Below are 15,447 nucleotides of genomic sequence, written 5' to 3'. Positions count from 1 at the left end.
AAATGTGTGCCAAATGTTTTTTTTTTAATTCCAGTGTGCGTGATTCTTTTTCAAATAAAATATATTCCTTTTGTATATGTTCTTTTAATAAAAAACAAGTGGCGATTAACAAGCAGAGAATTTTAGGTACGTATTAACACAATTTCGATTGATTGTTAAGTATACAGACATACAAATGTTAACAATATTAGGGTAGAGTTAAAAAAAATGAAAAAGCAATATCCAAACAATTTTTTATTAATACAATATTTATAAAATATTTCTTCCTAAATTAATTTGAGTTATAAATTAAAATAATGAGGTTTTATATTTCATATTTCTTATAAATCCATACATTTCTGCACAACATAGATTTCAATTGAACACCTCAATTCAACACTAATTTTCTAATTAATTTACAAACTTACAACCACACAAAGTTATCAATTGATCTCTAAGGGAAACCCTTAGTATCTAATTCTTATACTAATATTAAATATACCATAATGGAGACCACTTAACAACTCTGGGTGGCATTAAAATAGATATATAAACTAAAGATAGTGTTTGATTTAAGTTTGACGTCTAATTGAAGGTCTACCAAATATTTTGTGATACTGAGGTAATTTATCCCAACAAAAGGCCTCCGGAAGGCCTTTTTTTGTCTTATTTTTATGCTTCAAACTACCTATCTGTAGGTTATATATCTATGATTATTCATTTACTTATTTAGTTTCTATTTAATAATTTACAATTTAAACCTATATAAGTAAGCTAGTAATTTTTATCAACTGCTATAACTGATTAACATAAAAATTACGTCTAAAAGTGACATATAATTTCAAAAATAGTTAAATTTTTTATTATTAATCAATTTAAGCAAGGATAGATAATAATACTAATATTATAAATTTACAATTTAAGAGCTAAGCTATTTTTAAACTTAAAAATCCATACCATTCCAAACTTTACCAAGTTTATTTATTAGAGAAACTAAATTATAAATATTAAACATAACAAATAGTGTGATACTTACCGTGGGTTTCTGCAACCAAAAACTATATATAAAACATATTGTCATCACTATGATTATCTTTAACAAACAATGTTTTAAACCAAGATTTTAGCCTCAGAAACCTACAGTTATTAACCCTTAAGAGTGTTTCATATAAAATTGACAACTAATTTTATCAAGAGACTTACGCAATGTCATTTTGTAAAAACAAAACAACACTGAGAGAATTTTCACCAACTTTAAAGTCTCCAGAAACCCTTTTTTCGCTTCACTTTTGTGCTCCGTACTAGATATCTAGTATATTTATGGTATATTTTATAATTATAGGCAATCTGTAAATTAAAAATGATTTTCGCGCCATTTACCTTACTTTACCTTATTTCGAACCAAAGATTAAGCAAATTGACATTATTCTTTGCAAGTATTATTAAAAAAAAACAATAAAACCTTTTTATAAAAAAAATTCTTTTAAGTGACAATGACAGCTCATGTCAAATCCAATTGTGAAATTCGCAAATAATTACGTTTCCATTTTATGGAGCAATTCGCATTTATAATATTAGTAAGATAGGATTAATAATAAAAATGTCAGACAAAGAATGTTCTAGTACATCAACTTCTGAATCATCAAGTTCGTCATCATCTACGTCAGAAACGGACTGCACTGAAAAATCAGACACAGATACCGAATGTACAGACAAAGAGCCAGATTGTGCTGAAAAGAATTCTGAACCAGATTGCGCTCCGAAGAAAACTGAACCTGATTGCGCTGACAAAACCAACGCTAACACACAATCAAAGACAAAAACTGAATGGAAAGTCAAAATTCACATACCACCAGAAATTAAACGCAATACAAGAACACAGACTAACATAGAAAATAAGGCTGATTGTAATACAGAAAAGGAGACTATTACAATAAAAAAAGATACAAACGAAGCTACAAACGAAGCATGTACTCAAACTGAGGAAGTAGCGGTCGGTGAATCCGCTATATTATGTACAATTGAAGCTGAAACGGCAAATGATAAAATAGTAGCCTGTTATAATGTTAGTCAACATTGGGATGGCTGAAAACTAGAAACAATTGTAAGAGAAAGTCTGTAAAATGACGCGAGAATTGAATTGACATTTGATAATAAATATTTTCAGGATGTTTTTAAGATACATAGAAGATTATCAAAACAGGAAAACAAATAAGAAGTAATATGTATTTAGTAATTAACGCTATTAAAGTTTGCCAGCAAGAGGCGCCACTATCGCGGTTAGTTCTATCAGAAAATATTTAGAATTTCCCGTAATTTTCCGAGACCAAAATCCCTTATTTAAAATATATCTGTATTGTTAAAGACAGGAATGCTGGTTTACAGTCTCAGAAACATGACATCTACTTTAAGACAGCTTCTAGTTTGTTGACACATTTTGATATTGACATTAGGATGCTAGTGTGCTGTCATAATTTGACTTAGGTCCACCAGATTACGTTCCTGGTCTACAATTTTCTTTACCTATATGATTTTGACTAAATAGATTTAAGATTGACTATAAACATTGTAATTATTTATTTCTATTATAATTTAAAAATAAAATTCTATCAAATCAATATTTTATTAATCAAAGAAACAAATTTCTAACAACCTTTTGTTATAATATGATTACAATTGCGTTTTTCAGTTTAAAACTCCACATTATTAGTATTGTTGTCTCTGCCTTTTCAAAGACAACGTAAGGGACAGAAAAGTCTATGCAATATAAAAGTAAAATTTGAACAGAGTTGAAAAAAGATCCATAATACTTTGTTTTGTTATATTTGTCTTTAAACTATTTGTCACATATTCAAAATTGTATTAGAATTCATTATCAATGAAGTACCTTTGGATTTTCACTTATTAACTCAAACTACGTTAAATTTTACACCAATCATTAATATTAGAAATTCTTCATTTTCCAACAGAAACTGTATAAAACAAAGCTGTAAAATCGGTTTACGTTAATTGTAAATAACGTCATAAGAATAGTGGATGTAGAAGATAATTGCTACACAAGCCGAACGCCTGAGAACGATCTTGCCTTTCTATCACTTGTTCCATGCTCTCACGTGCACATTTGGCTGACGCGGAACTTTTTATATCATAGGGTGGTAAACGAGCAAGCCTGAAGTTACTGAAATAGCAGTGACCACTGACCATAGACATTTAAAATTGCAAATGCATTGTCTACAATCAACGGAAGGGATAGACATACTATTTTGATATATTCTCCCTCCTTATGTTATTCCACCACCGAATCCATTTTCCTTCCCATTATTTAGCTATACGAAAGTAAACGAAGACTAGTTAGTGTCTGCATCCGGTTTGTTGATTTATAAGACACTAGCTGTCTTTATTTTAAATTTTAATAAGTAGCCTATATGTTCTTCCACACTATGTTCGACATCTGTGCCAAATTTCAGCAAGATCCATGTAGCCGTTTTGAAGATATCTTCAAACAAACATCTATCCATACATCCAAACATTCGTATTTATAATATTAGTAAGACTAACATCAATATATGTAATTACAATAATTATAGATAAAATATATAAAAAATGTACTACTTTAGCTTATAAAATCCTTAAAATATACTATCATCTTTCCATTTAGTGAACACTTTAATTATATGAGATGTATCTTTTCGTCTGATAGGTCTATCTGACCTAATATCTAGCCTAAATACTTGACCTAGCTTAAAGTGGCCAATCACTGACCTCTACATATATAGACAAGGAATTTGCTTTTTCCGATGCCAATTGCTGACACTGTTTAATTAGTTTGAACCCTCACCACGATCAACCACTTTCAACAGCGAAAATCAATTAGGCATAAAAATATAACAGTTTATAAAGTCTAACTTGAATAAGCACGAGACTAAGGAACTTTAAGATTTTTCTCGTTTATAGCGGTTTCTTAAGTCCAAGTTTCTCGCTTATGGAGGTGGTGCACTGAAAAATGACTTGCTTATAGAGGTTCCTTTCTAACCTGGTATTCTTACTCGTGAAGGTTGTCTGTCAGGACAATGACTATCACTTATAGAGGTATCTTTCTAACCCGAGTTCCTAGGTTATAAAGCTGGTGAACTGGACAATGACTCTCGCTTATAGAGGTTTTTTACTTATCCAGATACATCTGTATATTGAATTACAATCAAAAGACAAACATTTAACACTAAAACTTGTAAATTCCTATATATTTCTTGTAAAAAAACTTTCTCTCGTAAATATTAACTAGTGTTTTACAATATTGCTTCATTTAATCTCACTATTTGTCAAAAATAATTGTAAAAATCATTTAATTCAAGATTTCATGAGTATAAACTATTATACGGCTAAAACACTCAAGTTAAAGACAGCAACATCCCCGGAAATAATTTCAGTCCCACTCACCCCGATGAAGGAGTTACCAAACTAAGTTGACACTGGACCTATACATGAGTGATTTAGCCATAAATATTAGTTTATAAAAATTATAATGACCGCTAAGTATAGAATTTAATTTCCCTTTACTTAATTAAGGTTATAACCCTTAAGTGTGCACTGTTGTATAAATTCCAAAAACCATAGATTAAAAATATTTAAATTATTTTTCCTTTATTATCATCACTCATTTATCACCATGAAATCATAATAGCCCGTCTATTAAATAAAGGTCAGTGATACTTTCCTGGATTTTTCTTTTAACAATCACTACACAAAACACTTTCACATTCACAACACTATTCACTGATGTAACGTATGGTGGGGGGTCAACACCGCCCCACCTGCAGGCAGCACCGAGGTGATAACAGGGGCTGCACCCCCTACACCACTCACACTGCCAACACCACCACCACAGAATATCACCTGAAATATAATCAAAATAGTCAATTTTAGATTACTTTAACAACTTAAGGGTTCGGAGACTACCCTAAGTTAGTAACTAAGTCATAGTCAATGGCCCAAGCAGTGACTGCACATATCTTTGAATTTCTTTACAGATATTTTGCATTAAGATGTTTTCCTTCACTGTAAATAGGATAAATGTACATATGTAGGTAAAAACACATTGATACATTGCTTCGAATCCACAACCTGCAGATTAAACATCAAGTTTCCTATGAAGTACTCCACCAAATCCAATTCCCATCCTTCTTAGAAGACTCAAGTGGTTAAGGAATGTGGACTTAAATTAGTTCTCCGTCACTCATCAGACTGTACTACTTCCGCCTACTTTGAAAGTAACTACTATCCTCGTGTGAAATTAGGTATACCTGTGAGACTGGTGTAGCTGGCTGACCGGGTGTAGCTAGCACATATTGCTGTTGTCTTACTCCGCCCACCTGGAAAATATAGATAAAAGAACAAATTATTATTATGTCTTATTCTTTTTGATTCTAATATAAAGAGGAAAGATTTGTTTGAATGTACTACAAAATTACTAAACAAAAGTTTAGATGAATGGATATTTGAAGATATCTTCGGAACAGCTGCATAGATGTCAATAAAATCTGGCATACATGTAGAACATAATCTGGAAGAACATCATCATCATCAGCTCACTATACGTCCCCACCGAGGGGCTCGGAGCCTACCCTAAGTTAAGGGCGATTAGGCCATAGTCAACCAGGCTGGCCAAGTGCGGGTTGGTTGACTTCACACATATCTTTGAATTTCTTCTCAGATATGTGCAGGTTGCATCACGATGTTTTCCTTCACCGTAAGAACGTCGGAAATGTACATATGTAAATAGGAAATAGAAAAACACATTGGTACATGCCACCGACGCTCCTGGAAGAACATATAGACTACTAATTAAGTATTTTTTAATTCCGCGCGGACAGTCACGGGCGACAGCTAATCTTACTAATATTATAAATGCCAATGTTTAAATGGATGTTTATTAGAAGGTATCTCCAGAACGGCTGAACAGATCTTGATTAAATTTGGTATACATATAGAACATAGTCTGGAAGAACACATAGGGTATTAATTATGTTTTTTTTTAACTCTGCGCGGGCGACAGCTAGTATTGTGTAAGTTATTCATATATTGTTATATAATACAGACCGCATGTATCTGTTGTGGTTGTATCGCCTGCCGATGACCTTCCTCCACCACTACCTGCTCCAGGAATGTGCCGCTGCTGCCTGCAATATTACAACAAAATCAATTATTCAAAACTGCATAAGTTAAAATCTATAAGCGAGAAACTCGGGTTAGAGAAACCTCTGTGAGCTACAGTCATTAGTGAGAAAAATTTGTCTGTCATCAGTCTGATGAGTGTGCATCCCGGAGGTCTCATTTAGTCCTCTTTCCCTTCCCACTCTTTTTCTTATTAGGAAAGGATGGGAAGTAGAAGTGGACTTTCCGGATGACAGGATGCATGAGAAGGGAAGATATTTTCTTTCTGTGCATCCTCTCTTCCGTCGATTAAAGGTAAGTAAGGCATATGCAATTGCGTATGTCTATGGGCAACGGTCATTTCGCTTTATCAGCGGTTTCAGGTGGCCGCTCGCTCGTTTGCCACCTTATGATATAAAAAAAAGGTGTTTGGAGATCGATTCTAGTACAGATGTAGTATAGTATGGTATCACTTACCCGTGGTGGCAGTTGCATTGGAGTTGGTGTCACAACCAAACAGACAGTACTGCACAGTCCAACGAGGCTCGAAAGGTATATGCGTTTTTACCTAGAAAATATAATAATATAATTAGAATATCTTATTTATATAAATGTGAATGTTTAGATGGATGTGTAAAGGTATCTCCGGAACTGCTCAACGGATTATAATGAAATTTGTCATACATGTAGAACATAGTCTGGAAGAACACATAGACTACTAATTAAGTTTAATTTTAATTCCTAATTATTTCAATATTACAAACAGACAGTCTACTTTTATTTATATGTTGTCATCAGCTCACTACAAGTCCCCACTAAGGGGCTCGGAGCCTTTTTTCTAAAACCCCTCAGGCCCTCCAACTCGCCATGTGGCTGAGTCACGGGAACACTTGCGCACCACATCCTCCGACCACGAGAGATGCAGGAGGGCAGGACAAACCAGTACCTTTCCCACATCTCTCTAGGGGCTCGGAGCCTACCCTAAGTTAATAACTAGGTCATATTCAACCACAATGGCCAAGTGCGGGTTGACTTCACACATATCTTCAAATTTCTTTGCAGATATGTGCATCAGGAAGTTTTTCTTTACCATAAGAATGTATAGCTAATATACCTTCAGCTCAGTGGTGAGCATCAGTATGTGTCGGCATGGCAGCCGGAATACTTTGCTGAAGAGACAAGAACATTCCTGTGTTGATGTGCCATACTTGCATATAGCAGCACTGCTGTGACGTCTGTAAAAAAAAATATATATATTGTTAGGAAGAAAATCCGACAATGTGCCGGTGTATCGCAACACTAGCCTTAATAAAATATATTTTATAAATATATATATTACAGTTTTTACAGGATTTTATGTATATATATAAAATCAAAAACATGAATACATAAATTTTTACAAACATTTTACGAATATTTTAAATGCGAATGTTTAGATGGATGTTAGAAGATATCTCCAGCAGAGTTAAACAAAATGCATTCGATGTGATTCCATAACGAACTACAAAAATGTATAGAACTGCAAACTTTGGATAAGTGATTTTGGAATCGCTTCGAAACTTATGCTCCCAAGGGGGCTAACAGGAACGGCTGCATGGATCTCAATCAAATTTGGTACACATATAGAACATAGTCTGGAAGAACACATAGACTACTTATTTTTTTTATTCCGCACAGACGGAAACATGGACAACATCTAGTGTATTATAAATATGCTTATATGATATTTTATTTCAGTCTACAACAAAACTTCGAAAATCTCTGAATTAGGTGCAGGGTTGGAATATAAAAGGCGATTGTGGCGCCCTCATCAACTATTTACCTAAGGTTATATACCTTGTTTTTTTTTTTTAAAGTATGTTAACAATAGCCTAATGGATAAGTGTACGCATTTCCGATAACGAAGTCGGGGATTCGAATCCCGACATTCGACTATTGTAAACCATATCCTAGCACAAGCATAGAGCTTAGTTGGAATGGTACAAGAAATATTAGTAAATTTACAAAAAAAAAATCTGCTAATAATTTATAAAAAAAGAAAAAAAATATGCATAAACCACTTCCGTGATTTGTAAGTATCATCATCAGCTCACTATACATCCCCACTGAAGGTCTCGGAGCCTACCCTAAGTTAAGGGTGACTAGGTCATCAACCATGCTGCCCAAGTGCGTGTTGACTTCACACATATCTTTGAATTTCTTCACATCTTCTTGACCAATATACAATTTTCAGATTTTTTTTTTATATTTACCTGCTAGTCCTGTCATCCAGACATCTTTGTGCTAGTTTTGTTTGATGACTCATCAAATTGTAAGCGTACTGTGTTATTGTATCTGTCGGTGATTGCTTCAAACTTTCCATTTCCTTAAAAAAAAACTTACTAATATTATAAATGCGAATGTTTAAATGTTTGTTAGGAGAATTCATTCCAGAACGACTCAACAAATCTTAATGAAATTTGACATACATATAGAACATAGTCTGGAAGAACACATCTTTCTTATATATAAAGGAAAGTCGTGTTAGTTACACTATTTATAACTCAAGAACGGCTTTACCGATATGCCTGAAAATTGGTGAAGAGGTAGCTTAGAGCCAGGAGACGGACATAGGATACTATTTACCCATTTTTTTTTCGAATTTATGCCTTGAAGAGCTTGTTTTTATTTAACTTACTAAAAGTATAAATGCAAATGTTTAGATGGATGTAATGTGGATGGATGGGTGTTTGAAGATATCTCTAGAACGGCTGAACGGATATCATTGAAATTTGTCATACATATAGAAGAAGTCTGGAAGCACACATAGACTTATGATTTGTTTTTAATTCCACGCGAACTTACCCTAAGTCTATTCAAAGCGAAGTTCCTCCTATCATCTTCAAGCTGGTTGGCTACATTGAAGAATAGAGAGACAAACTCATCCGGCTGTACCTGAGTACGTACCAGGTTCTGGAACTTAGATACCAGGCGTTCTAGACCCTGTAAATTTTAATACACCTTGTATTACATTATTGTTTGTTGTTTATCTAATTCTATCTTTCTTTTTAGACAATAAAGCGCAGGTACAGATTAGTCCACCCATGATTTGCTGCTTTTTTTGGCTTTTATATATGGTGGCCAACGAGCGAGCGGTCACCTGAAACCGCTGATAAAGCGAAGTGACCGTTACCCATAGACATACGCAATTGCATATGATAGACGGAGGAGAGGATGCATAGAAAGAAAATATTTTCCCTTCCCATGCATCCTCTCATCGGGAAAGTCCGCTTCCACTTCAGAAAGGAAAGAGGACTAAATTAGGCCTCCGGGACGCAAACTCATCAAAGGAAACACAGAATTGCTTCCACTTGACGCCTGTCTTCGCTTATTCTATATTCCTGTATTACCTTATGCAATATATTAGTGTAGTTCTCCGACTGCAGCCATTGATCAAACTTTGTGATAGCACCTGAACATTTTGTGACCGTCTCGAGTAGTCTCATCGAACCAGCTCCTGTCCCAATTATACTGCGCTTCAGTGTCTGGAATCAGTTTACATTGTTATGAAACATGTGTTATAACTAGATTATTGTCTTATTTCCTTTTCTTATAAAGGATTGGAAAGGGGATTAGGTTATGGTGATATATATGAGTCTATTGCCAGGTAGGCAATAGATTAATATTAATATAAACTAGCTGTCGTCCGCGACTCCGTCCGTATGGTATAAAAAGAAACGTAATTAGTAGCCTATATGTTCTTCCAGACTGTGTTCTACATCTATGTCAAATCTCAGCGAGATCCACTAAGCCGTTCTGGAGATACCTTCTAACAAACATTCATCTAAACATTCGCAGAACTAATGCGAAAGTTTAAATGAATATTTGTTTGAAGGTATCTCCGGAACAGCTGTATGAATCTTGCTGAAATTTGTCATACATATAGAACATAGTCTGGAAGAACACAGGTTACAGCTAACACAAAATTGTCCTACCTGCAGCTGCACCGGTGTGTGGTCTCCTCGTAACGTTGCGAGAGCATATGCTTTACAGCGGGATGCCAGATCCTCATGTGACAATGTACTCAACAGCACCGCAGTTCCATCTTCACGACGAGCAGTCTCCAGGATAAGCTTCGCAGCTGCACAAGATGCTTGCCATACCGAACAAGTGACATGAGCATTTGGGAACTCCGATCTTACTTCCTGAAAGGAACAAATAAATCTTACTTTTAGACATTAGTTAGAATCCTTTGTCGCGAATGACTTTCATTACAAAGTCAAGTGTCAGAATGATTAGTGAGGAGGACATAAACGTTGATATTTAAGTAAAGCTAGTGTTGCGCCAGTACACCGGCACACTGTCGGATTTTCTTCCTAACACTTATAATATCTATATATATAAAAGAAAGTGGTGTTAGTTACACTATTTATAACTCAAGAACGGCTTTAACGATATACTTGAAAATTGTTGAGGAGGTAGCTTAGAGCCAGGAGACGGACATAGGATACTATTTATTCATTTTTTTAAATTATTTTTTTCGAATTTATGCCTTGAAGTGCTTCTTTTTATTTAATTTTCTTATGGATATTTTCTAACGAGCCAATGTATCGAAAAAAGCATGGAGAAGATTTGTTGTATGGATCCTTATGACACACAGGGTAAGTACGAGGTTCATTCTATGACACTTGGTATATCAAAATCAAGCCGTGTAGGTATTAAATGTGGGTAGATTGATAACTCACCTCCTGTGATTTAGTAGGGTCACAAACCACACAACGAACTTGTCTCCATGCTGGATTACAAGATTTGAATGTTTCCAATAACCATCTCAAATCTTCACCTATTAATGTTGAAATGCCTGGAAATATAGAAATTTTATTTTTTATATTATAAGATGGCAAACGAGCGAGCGGCCACCTGAAATCGCTGAAATAGCGAAGTGACCGTTGCCCATAGACATACGCAATGCATATGCGTTGCCTACCTTTAATCGACGGAGGAGAGGATGCACAGAAAGAAAATATCCTCTCATCCGGAAAGTTCACGTCCACTTCCCATCGAACGGATGGGAAGTGGATTCCACTTTAATACGATTTTACATTTACTGTCAAAAGCAAGTATCTATACTAATATTATAAAGCGGAAGAGTTTGTTTCAGGAACTACTGGTCCGTTTTGAATTTTTTTTTTTGGTGGATAGTCCATTTATAGAGGAAGGATTTAGGCCTTTTTTTTATTCCACGCGGACGCAGTCGAAGACGACAGCTAGTAAAAGTATAAAGATACTAGCGGACCCGACAGACGTTGTCTGACAATTTGACACTGCGATGGTAGCGCCGTCTGTCGGATCCAATGTAAAACATTCCAAAATCAACAACTACTAAGAAATTAAAAATTAATTAAAAAAACATTGTGCAGCGGACAAAATTGTGAATCTAAACAATTCCCAGATCCACTTGAACACACACAAAAAATTTCATCAAAATCGCTCCAGTCGTTTGAGAGAAGTTCAGTGACATACACACTCACAGAACAATTATATATATATAAAGATCACACACATACCTGCACTAACAATAACAGACTTTCCATTACCATCTTCGGCAAGAAATAATGTTACATTATGTTTGATACTTGAATTATTTGATCCAGTTACAGATGATATACTACTATTGAACTCTATACCTGTTGATATAAAGTTTAAAATACAACATAAAGACAATTTGCGCGAACGAGCGTCGGTGACTCAGTGGTCAAGCACTTGACTTGCAATCTGCAGGTCCTGGGTCCGAATCCCGCCATGTACCAATGTGTTTTTCCATTTCCTATTTACATATGTACATTTATCTGATGTTACGGTGAAGGAAAACATCGTGATGCTGCACATATCTGAGAAGCATTTCAAAGATATGTGTGAAGTCATTGCACTTGGCCTGTGTGGTTGACTATGGCCTAATCACCCTTAACTTAGGGTAGGCTCCAAGCCCCTCGGTGAGGACATATAGTGAGCTGATGATGATGATAAAGACAATTTAGTTTAGTATTTAGGATTATAAGCTAAAAAGTAATGAGATTGAATGGTTACAAAGGTAGAGGAAGACCAAAGAAAGTATGGATTGAGTGAAAGAGGCAATAAGTATAGGAAAGGGGTGGATTCAGATATGATGGCTGATATCATCATCAGCTTACTATACGTCCCCACCGAGGGGCTCGGAGCCTATCCTAGGTTGGTAAATAATAAACATATATATCTTACTAATATTATAAATGCGAATGTTTAGATGGATGGATGTTTGTTAGAAGGTATCTCGGGAACAGCTCTATGGATTTTGATAAAATTTGACATACATATAGAACATAGTCTGAAGGAACACACAGGCTACTAATTATGTCTTTTTTTAATTCATTGTGGATGGAGTCGTGGGCTACAGCTATCTATCTAGCTATCTATATCTTACTAATATTATAAATGCGAATATTTAGATGGATGGATGATAGAATGTATTTCCAAAACTACTAAACAGATTTTGCTGAAATTTGTCATACATATAGAACATAGTCTGGAAGAACACATAGGCTACTAATTTTTTTCCCTTTAGGTTTGAGACCTTGGAAGTCTATCTCTGACTACCCCAATTATGTGATTTACTCACCAGTTTCAATACAGAGGAACTGTGGTACAGCGTTAAACGCAAGTTGCATACTCGGAGTTGTAAAGTACACGCATTGTATGCAACCTGACTCGGAGTACATTAACTTAACACCAGCATCTGGAACATAATAATTATTGTCAGACAACCGGAGACCACTCGTAGGTTTGTTTATAAAACAAGAAGATTGCTCAATCTTCTCCATTTAAAGACAATAAAAATGAGTATAATAAACAGCCAAAGTCTCTTACAGCAGCAGCAATAAGAGGGCGACCAAAAATGTACATTTCATATATATTATTAATATTATAAATGCAATTTAGATGGATGGATGTTTGAAGGTATCTCCAGAACGGCTTAGGAAATATCTATAAAATTTGACATAGATGTAGAACATAGTCTGGAAGAACACATAGGCTACTAATTAAGTTTTTTTAATACTGCGCGAACAGAGCTGTTGCCGACAACTATAATAACATTACTTTAAACTATCTGTTGGCCACAATTCTGTCTACACGGAATTACCTTCTAACAAACATCCATCCATACATTTTTTGTATTCGTATTTATAATATTAATATATTAAGAACATTTTGAGGTGTAATAAATAAATTCATACCATAATTCAACTGTAGTTTCCTTACAACAAAATCATATTTCTGATTAAGCCAACGCACTGCTCCAGGACCTGTTGCTACTAATTGAGCCTCCGTTGTGATAATTTGATTGTCTGTAGATCTGTAAATATCAAATAAATTGTCAAATTACATTACAAAGTGACATAGTTCATCATCATCAGCTCACTATACATCCCCACTAAGGAGAGTCAACCCTAAGTAACTAGGTCATAGTCAATACTGGTCCAGTGACTACACATCTTTGAATTTCTTCTCAGATATGTGCATCAAAATGTTTACCTTCACCATAACATTGGATAAATATTACATATGTACATATGTAAATGGTTAAACACATTGGTACATGGCGGGATTCAAACCCAAGATGTGCAGATAAATCAAGTGCTTAACCCTTGAGTCACTGATATCTTAAGTATAATAGTTACAGATTTAGTATTCTCTAGTCTATCTATGAGTTTAAAATGTCTATAAAACAAAAAATGGAACTTCAACATAGTAAATGTTATTTAGATGTAAGAGAGGATGGAAGGGGAAGTAGATTTAGTAAGGGGATGTACAGAGGAAGTATCCTTTTTACATCCCTCCTTCACAAATTAAAGGAAGGCCATGCACCCAAAATACTTTATTTGGTTTCCAATGTCTATGGGCAGCAGTCACTACTACTTATTCCTAATTTCAAACTGAGAAAAAAATAATCACAATCACCTTTCAGCTCCGTCTCCTGGATTTTCAATGATAGCCACCTCATACTCCTGACCCTCAACTTGCGAGTTGGAACTCAATTCAAACTGTTGAAATGTTGCTGTCTGTTCTTCCACTGGTTGCTGTGAAATTATTGATTTAAAGTTAATATCGTCAAAACTAGATAAAGAAGAATCCAAGTTTTCACTGAGGTCTGTTGAAACTGGATGACTCCATTATAGAGGTTCTTAACTTATCTAGGGTCGACTGTACTATAGAAACCACTTAACTTGACAACTATATTGGGACTTAATATCACGACTGCCCAGAGACAAGATAAAGACAGGACGGTATGGAAGCAGCTGGTCGACGCATCCATAAAGGCATATCGAGACGAGCATGACCGTCAGTAATGAAGTATGCAAAGAAGAATTTGACAACATAACATACTAATTAACGTTTTCTTCAAATTATCAAGTAACTATAAAAAGTACTTACGTTAGTAACTTCACTTGTATTTTGAACAAAAGTCGCGGTTTCCTCATCCGGTTCACCTTTAACATCGTAAATTGTTTCTGCCATCACTATCCTGCCAGAAGAGTCCATTGTCCACATTCCGCCAAATGCAAAATTAGCCGGAGTCCCATTTGTCTGTTCGTATAATATGACCGTGTTGGGGCCTATCTGCACAGGCTCACCTTTCATATTCACAAATACTGACTGCTCGAAGTTTCCCTCCACTATCTGACCCGTGTGAACGATCTGCTGATTCTGCTCCACGGGAACCTCAACAACCTGATTAACTACCTCAACTTTATCCTTTTCTTCCTCGACTTTTCGAGTAATCATGATTTTTTTCTTTTCATTCTCATTAGAATCGTCAGCTTTCCGCTTTATAACAGTTTTCTTCTTGTTTTTCTTATCCATTTTGTAATAGTAAAGGGTTATATGTTATTATAAGGCGTTTAAACTTATACAATAATTTTCCAGGGCTGAAATATATTGCCGCTAGAACTGCCTCGCCCGACACAAAACATTGTCTTAACAAGCAAGCATAAATCCACTTTAATTCAGAAAAACTTAACAATTCGACAGTATGCACATTAACATTCCAATGTAAACACAAAGTTATGTTTTGATAATATAAAATTGAGAAAATATCGTGCGAAAAGGACAACTCACGAAGACGCCATTTCTAATCGCGAAATAAAACATTCGTAAAACTTTTTGTCTCTCTTTTTTGTATGACGTCATCTCTTTCACACACTGTTCAAAATTTGTACGTTTGAAAACAAATTTTCTAAATTGATAAATTTAGCTTTTATAAAAATTAAATAAAAATATATAAAATTTTTAAAAATTTACTTT

General features: G+C 34.8%; 1 protein-coding gene across 1 annotated transcript; it reads right to left on the bottom strand.

The window, feature by feature from the left end:
• Nucleotides 1-3,513: 3,513 nt before the first annotated feature.
• LOC106122858 (uncharacterized) lies at nucleotides 3,514-15,286 on the bottom strand. The gene is made up of 15 exons (XM_013318980.1): nucleotides 14,578-15,286; nucleotides 14,104-14,222; nucleotides 13,380-13,498; nucleotides 12,764-12,880; nucleotides 11,676-11,795; nucleotides 10,854-10,969; nucleotides 10,104-10,313; nucleotides 9,519-9,653; nucleotides 8,974-9,111; nucleotides 8,382-8,494; nucleotides 7,244-7,364; nucleotides 6,607-6,697; nucleotides 6,076-6,155; nucleotides 5,280-5,348; nucleotides 3,514-4,872 (listed from the first exon to the last, which is right to left on the bottom strand). Exons 1-15 carry the CDS (start codon nucleotides 15,004-15,006, stop codon nucleotides 4,750-4,752), a joined length of 2,100 nt encoding a protein of 699 aa, XP_013174434.1. The 5' UTR covers nucleotides 15,007-15,286; the 3' UTR covers nucleotides 3,514-4,749.
• Nucleotides 15,287-15,447: the final 161 nt, after the last annotated feature.

Source organism: Papilio xuthus, unplaced genomic scaffold, assembly GCF_000836235.2.
Source record: "Papilio xuthus unplaced genomic scaffold, Pxut_1.1 DF826776.1, whole genome shotgun sequence".
In the NCBI taxonomy this organism is placed as follows: Eukaryota; Metazoa; Arthropoda; class Insecta; order Lepidoptera; family Papilionidae; genus Papilio; species Papilio xuthus.
The sequence above is the reverse complement of the archived record's forward strand: the minus strand, read 5'-3'. Positions and strand labels throughout refer to the sequence as shown.

Excerpts from the sequence above, each read along its gene's own strand:
- LOC106122858 (XM_013318980.1), bottom strand. The coding sequence starts at position 15,006 with ATGGATAAGAAAAACAAGAAGAAAACTGTTATAAAGCGGAAAGCTGAC. Across the intron at positions 10,970-11,675 it reads GTCTGTTATTGTTAGTGCAG|GCATTTCAACATTAATAGGT; the intron begins GTATGTGTGTGA and ends CTATATTTCCAG. Across the intron at positions 4,873-5,279 it reads CAGCTACACCAGTCTCACAG|GTGATATTCTGTGGTGGTGG; the intron begins GTATACCTAATT and ends ATTATATTTCAG.